Source organism: Pezoporus wallicus, unplaced genomic scaffold (assembly GCF_028554395.1).
Source record: "Pezoporus wallicus isolate ANWC-B61680 ecotype Strahan unplaced genomic scaffold, APGP_CSIRO_Pwel_v1 scaffold_13931, whole genome shotgun sequence".
Classification (NCBI taxonomy): Eukaryota; Metazoa; Chordata; class Aves; order Psittaciformes; family Psittacidae; genus Pezoporus; species Pezoporus wallicus.
In genome coordinates, this window is record NW_026635832.1 from 130995 (window position 1) to 138539 (window position 7545).

Sequence of the window (7545 nt, forward strand, 5' to 3'; positions counted from 1 at the left end):
TGGGTTTAAACATGAGCAGTGGAAGTTCAGCTTAGATATAAGTAACAAGTCCGTTACTGTGAGAGTGGTGAGACGCTGGAAGAAGTTGCCCGAAGAAGTTGCCCAAAGAAGTGGTAAATGCTCCATCCCTGGCAGTGCTCTTGATTTACTTCTTTCCCCTTTTCCTGCAGAGCTCAGCTGGGGACGAGAAGGAAGAGGGCGCTCTTTCCGATGCTACCTTGGAAAGAGCACAGATTCAGGAGGCTCCTGCAAAAGAAACAGCACCACTAGGGGTAAGTAAAAACGGCACAGTGGCAATTTGGAAGGCTGCTCATGGACTGCGGACAACTGAAGTTGTCTGCCTGGATCATCTGAAAGACCTCTCTCCTTCTGTTGACTCCTCCTCTTTTCTTGATGCGTAAAAAGGATTGCCTTCACCTTTGTCAGGCCAAGTCCCCAGCTGATACAAAATATCCTCTTCTTTGGAATCGGTGCCGCTGTGGCAGTTTGAGCCAGATCTTCAGGAAGTGGCTATAACTTTCATTAGCATTTAGTTATGTTTATCTAATTTCTTTGGGATCGAAGGCAAGAACTTGTTTTGATGTAGTATCCAAGTTGGTATTTTAAACTACTCTTTAAGTGCCCTGAGATTTTTCTCCTATCCATTTCTTATGAAGCTCCGTGACATGGAGCAATGCAGCAGTGCTGAAACCAAAGTCAGTAGCCCAAGGCAACTGGAAAATGAGACTTTCTCATGTCTTTGCTCTGACCTGAACTGAAACCTATGTTCTGTTACGCTAGTGGGAAGCCTTTGTTGGCTTGGCTTAACAGCATTGTGATCTAGGACCAGATAATCTCACAGAGTGCCCATCTGCCCATCCCAGTGTGCAAGAATTTGGTTTAGGTCTGACTGAGAAATCTGTCCATGTCTTCAGCATCCAGGAGACCTGTCCTAGATGACTGGCATTCACCAGGCTGCTTGACATGAGGTCTAGGAATTTCTGAGTCTTTTGAAGTCCACCCACAATAAACGGGGACATAGTTTGCAAATTTAGTATCGGTCATTTAGAATAAAAAGCAAAACCCCAAACCCCAAAGAACAAATAAGATCAACTATGATAGTAATACAAGGATTTATAGGTTAGGATACGATACAATACTACAGCTAAAGAGATTGTATTTTTCTAAGCCATAGTCAAGACATACGTCGTAAGGAGCCCTTACTGAAGTCTTTGAATTACATTAGTGTTAGTAATGTATGTTACAGTTCTGTAAGAGGGTACACTTAGCATGGGTTTACATTTCAATTAGTATAGTTTATTCATATTATTTTACAGTATATGTTAGTATATATTTACACTACTATAAGACTTACCACTTCTATTTACAAGTACGAACATGTACCTCCTAGTTCAAACAGTTCAAGAATACCAATGCAGGGTTTTTTTGAAAGTAAAGATAATGCGATTCCATTGTTTACACTTTTCATTACATTATATACGAAAAAGATGTTTTTAATTGCTTTCCTGCAGTCTTTATAGATAAGTATTAAAAGTTTTTCCACTGGTATTTGCATTGAGTTAGTCTATGTTCTTACCTTAGACTTTCTTACTGCATGTCAGGTTGGGGGGCTCTGTTTGTTTGGTGTTGGTTTTGGGTTTTGTTTAATGCCTCACACCACCTCTGTCACTGTTTACTTAATTGCTTTTACTGTTGGAACTTCTTCCAGCTCCCACAACTCATCTTCCCTGCTCCCTTGAGAACTTGAAACGCTACATTTCAGCTGAATGCCCTGTAGGTCTAACCCTTCAGCTACAACCCTCCTTCAGCATTGCTTTCATTTTCAACATCACACCCAGTAACAAGGTACGGACTGGTTGTAACACCACCAGAATTACTGGCATGCATCTTCTTTAAATTCCTGCAGTTTTTTATGAGGGTAACTTCTGTGTTTCAACAACAGTGGGGCTAGAAATAGTTGTCCAAGTAAACCAGTGTTGTGGTTTAAGCCCAGCCAATAACTCAGAACCACGCAACTGCTCGCTCACTTCTCGCCTACTTCCTCCCCCAGCAACCAGGATAAGGAGGAGAATCAAAAGAATGTAAATCCCATGGGTTGAGGTAAGAACAGTCCAGTAACTAAGTTACTACTGCTACCACCAATAATAATAATGATAACGGAAATAACAAGGGAAGAGAATACAATACCACCCGCTGACCGACACCCAGCCCGACCGAGCAGTGAACCAGCCCTTCCAGGAAACTCTCAGTTTACATCCTCGGCATGACATCCTGTGGTATGGAATACCTCTTTGGCTAGTTTGGGTCAGGTGTCCTGTCTCTGCTTCTTCCCAGCTTCTCCTCCTCCCTGGCAGAGCATGAGACTCAGTTAAGTCCTTGGTCAGACTAAACATTTGAGCAGTAACTAAAACCATCTGTGTTATCAGCGCTGTTCCCATGCCGAAAGTCAAAAACACAGCGCTACATCAGCTATTAAGAAGGAGAAAAAATGATAGCTACTGCTGAACCCAGGACAAAGGGAAATAGAGGGATGGTCATAGCAAGGCACAAGAACTACCAGAGGGTGAGGTAAAGTTGGTCTCAAGGGATGTTAAGACTGGCTACAGTAAGAGAGGACTGAAGAACAGACTGGGATTTCTGCTCCTGCAGCCCTACATGCCTCAATAAGAGTGTCCGTGTGCCCCCATTCAGTTATCTGGAACTTGTCTTTGCTTCTTGTTGACACTGCCCTCAAAGTGCTGAATCTCCTCTTTCAAATCTATTCCACAGTGCAAATGTCAGGAATTTCAAGCTGAAGATGGAGCTTGCGCTTGCATGTGGGAAACATGGACAAATGTGCTTTCTCTAATTACTATTTTCACTGTTAGTTTGGTTCAGCTGCAGACATTATAAGCTTCCCTTTCCTTTCTTTCCCTCACAGATATGAGTCTATTCCAAAGTTACAGGCTTCCTAACTTGCACACAAGCAGGCGCATCCCTCCACCAGCAAGGGATGCAAGCATGCTTCCTTGCAGTACCTCCATCAGCAAGCAGAGGTAGGGTTGTCAGAAAACACTGTTTCCACACAGCTCTGCTAGCCAGTAACAAGTAAGCTTATGATCTACAAAACACCCACTTAAGTAGCAGATGAGGGGCAAAGCTTGTTGGGAGATGAGTCAGATGATGCTTTCAACACACCAGTCCTTCTTTACCTTTTAAATCTCCTTGGAAAACTTGATCAGTGGGGCATTATATGCTACAAATCCTCCCTGGAGGATATGCACTGACCATTTTGGCTCTGGATATGGCTGGCTTAGTCTTGCCAGTCACCCAGGAAGGTTGCTGTTGTAACCTTGCAGCCCCACTAAGCCACCAACCCAAACAGTTGATCATGCATGGGTAGTTGAGAGAAAGCCACTTTAACAGCCACAGCTCTTTCTGTAGGCTGTGTTCTGCTTCCCAAGGACAAGTAAACAGAGAAACATTCATAGTAAACCACCAGTTAATTACCTTGGCTAAATCTAGCACTGAAGCAGGGAGCTTGGGATAGCGTTTGTGCAGAGATTTGGCCTCCTTCACTTCAGGCAACCTCATGCCAGCAAAGAGGGGATTTTTATAAAATAACTCTTGGTGTCTTGGAATTAAATTACCTGGAATCACACAAACAAAGCAACCATCACAGAAGAAATACAGGACAGTCCGGTGAAACATTTAAGAAGCTGGAACACTTTGCCAGCACTACCCTTAAGGGCTATAGTCTGCCATGAATTGATACTGTACTCATGAATTCTTAGATCCCCATTTGTAAACGGTGCTAAGAGCACATGCTCTCAGAGACAGTTCAGCACACACAAACAGCCTTTCCCCCAACACCTTCCTTCCCCCCATCAAAATGTATCTGACCCCTCCATTAGTAAACAGGTATGAGGATCCTGACAGGCTATTCTTACCCAGGCATTTGGTGATATGGTAGAGCTGGTCAATGTCTGAATCTCCTGGGAAAAGGGGCTCTCCTGTGAGCATTTCTGTTATCAGAGAGCCAATAGGCCACACATCGACATCCCTGGAAATTAAAAAAAAACAAACACCACCCCAGCTAGGTTTAGGTAATACAGGAACATACATAAACGTGCACAATCATACTAAGAGACCTGTGGGTCACACAGTTTAAGCTCTGACCTGGTTATGTGACACTGGGGATCTCAATAAGAAAAATCTTATCCTATCTCCCAAAATGTCTGTCTGAAATTGTTTGGAGGGACTTTTCTACCTTCCCTCCATAATTCCAACTGCGCAGCAGTCACAGGCTCCCCAGTACCAGCACTGGCAACTGAAAAGCTCCTACAGACAACAGACCAGGAATGCCAAGGGCTCCCTTGCCTTTTGAGTCAGGAAAGCCTAGCACTGGCAGGAGTTAGCTGCAGAGTGTGAGAATAAGGAGGAAAGCTTCAACCTTTATAACGGAAAGCTTCAACTTTTACAAGGGAATAATCAGGGAATGCTGAACAGCACAGAATCACAGAATGGTTTGGTTTGGAAAGGACCTTAAGATCATCTAGTTCCAACCCCCTACCAATGGCAGGGACATCTCACACTAGACCAGGTTGCTCCAAGCCCTGCCCAACCTGGCCTTGAACAGTGCCATGGATTGGGCATTCACAACTTCTCTGGGCAACCTGTTCCAACCCTTTAACCTATCTGCCAAGCAACAGTCCCTTGCCTCCCCAAAAAACAGAGCAACCCAAAAAAACAGAGCAACCCCTCCATAAACTCCACAAACCTTCCACAGGCTGACATGCCAGTCTTACTTGCCCTACTTGATGTCTCCCACCAACAGATCTGGAGCTCTGTACCACTGGGTTGCCACATAGTCTGTGTAAGGTTTCCAAGAAGCTGCTAAGGTCCAGGCAAATCCAAAGTCACAGAGTTTTACAACTCCCGACTGGGAAACTAGTATGTTCTCTGGCTTAATATCCAAATGGATTATCTGCATGGAAATAAAACAAGACAAATAAATTCCCCCTTTCTAAACAGTAAATGGACTGGGTCACCAAAACCACTAGCTTTCTCACATGTAGGGAGAAAAATCCTATTTTTGCAGGCACGAGAAACATATGGAGTCTGTAAAATACAGCTACATTCACTTAGTCAAGGAACAGTTGCTGACCCTAGATAGGTAAGTATAGAACCTCTAACTTTTGCACACAGAAACATTTATTTCATATATCTCTATGCAGGTGTATTTACCATAGATATTTTAACAGGCACAATTTATTATGCTTGAAAATCTAGCCTTGACCACAAGTTTAAAAGCCGTATGTATTGCAAAGGCCATGAGCATGTCCTGCAGTTAAACATTAAGAGTATTTTAGGCACTCATAAGAGAAATAGGTTCCCAAACATATAAATAAATACATAAATGTGTATGTATCTATATATATATCTAGTTACACAACTAGGATTAAATTGGCAAACCTGCCAACCAGTTGAGAAGAAAAACCTAAAAATACTGAAGAGAAAAAGCAAGCCTACATGTTTACATAGACACTATCAGAATCCAACTTTCAACAGAGAGACTCATAGAATCACAGAATGGTTTGGGTTTGAAAGGACCTTAAGATCATCCAGTTCCAGCCCCCTGCCATGGGCAGGGACATCTGACACTGGAGCATGTTGCTCAAGGCTCTACCCAACCTGGCTTTGGGCACTGTCAGGGACGGAGCATTCACAACTTCTCTGGCCAACCTGTGCCTGTGCCTCACCACCCTCATACGGAAGAACTCCTTCCTTATATATAACCTGAACTTCCTCTGTTTAAGTTTAAACCCATTACCCCTTGTCCTACTGCTACAGTCGCTGATGAAGAATCCCTCTCTAGCATCCTTGCAGGCCCCCTTCAGATCCTGGGAGGCTGCTCTGAGGTCTCCACACAGCTTCTCTTCTCCAGGCTGAACAGCCCCTATTTTCTCCCTCTGCAAGATGAGCCAACCCATGATAAGGTGCTACCCAAGTATTGAATCCCCATGGACTTCTGGACCCTTCCTTTGAAACACTCTCACAAATCAATCAGAGACAGACTGATATATTAACTGACATCAAGCTCCGGCATTTTATATGAAATTCAGTCCTGCCCTCCTGCCCTGATTCTTCCCTTTCAGCCAAAGCTCTATTTCTCTAAGTCTTAACATATATCAAAATCATACACTTCTGCATCTTTTCATTCAAGGTTACCTGCAGAACTGGCTTCTTGTGCATACTTACGTTATGGCTGTGGCAAAATGCTGTTCCTCTCATGATCTGAAATAAGTATTTCTGAACCCTGTTGTAGTCTAGTCCATTTGGAAATGCCTCCAGGTCACCAAGTACTCTGTGGTCCACAAATTCAAACACCAAGTACCACCGTTTCTTTTATTTACACACTTCCAGCAGTTTCACGAGAGTCTCATGCCCGAGTTGCTGCTACAAAACAGGAAATATTTTGTGAGAGCTTCACAGCATGTAATAGATAAAGGGTGACCAGATACTTTTAACTGTGACCCAGCCACTGTACTGCCCTGGAATGCTCTTCTCCTCATGGCACTCAGATTCATTTGTTCTTAAAATCAAGCTCATTTATATTTTAGAATATTATTTTGCCTATTTTATTTTTTAAATATTATCTGGAGGATTCCCACCACCTCATGTACACAGACACCTGGGTCTGTAACCTAAAAATAAATAAAACACTGTCTAAGGATGCTTCTTCTTAATGGGGATGCTTAAAATACAGTTTTGTTGTTGGAACACCTCACATGTTCTGCTCCTCACAACAATATCCTCACATAAGAGGTGACACTATCTATCTTACATCATGATCTTGACGAGCTTTAGAGCAAGCTTACGTGCCACATGAGAGAAATCTTGAGGAAGTCAAAAAGAATTCCAGAGGAGCATGTGGTGAGCACATGAGAGACAGTAGGCACTTAGCAACCTCTGCCAGAAAGACTTGGTGTGACAAAGGAAAATCCAGAGCTCCCCAAACTGGCAGGAAATACAAAGCAGGCTGGTTTGTACTGGGAAACTCAGCATGCTGCCCAGTATGTCTCTGACAACTGCAAGAAGAATGACAGGACAATTAACCACGAGTGGTGAGCCACAGAGACTCCTTGCTTGTTCCCTGGCCATGCTCACAAACAACTCAAGCAGCAATAAACACAGCTTGTTCCCCTTACACTGGCTGTATCTGTGCCTCAAACCCCTTGAGAAAATATTCTCAAGGTGATGGAAAAATCCTATGCTATTTTGCCTGCTCCCTCAGGCTTCTCTTTTAAGCTCCTGACATACCCAAAGCACTTCTGTTGACAATGCCATCTTAAACACATTAACAACTAACACGTGCCAGAATACAAGCACATTGAATAGATAAAAGGAAAGTTCAGCATTCTTACCTGTGATACTGTTATAACAATTAAACAGCTTCTATTAAACTGTGTCTAGTGGATTCACAGGGAAAACTGACCAGCCAAGGACCTGAAGAAATATTTTTTTTTCTCTTATATTATGAAGAAGTGAAAGCTGAAGACAGCG

General features: G+C 43.1%; 1 protein-coding gene across 1 annotated transcript; it reads right to left on the reverse strand.

The window, feature by feature from the left end:
- Positions 1-3228: 3228 nt before the first annotated feature.
- Positions 3229-7329, reverse strand: LOC130593308 (cyclin-dependent kinase-like 2). Its single transcript, XM_057398352.1, is given in 5 exon segments — positions 3229-3629; positions 3930-4042; positions 4788-4966; positions 6241-6438; positions 7303-7329. Coding segments are annotated over 5 exon segments (918 nt in total).
- Between the last annotated feature and the right edge of the window lie 216 nt (positions 7330-7545).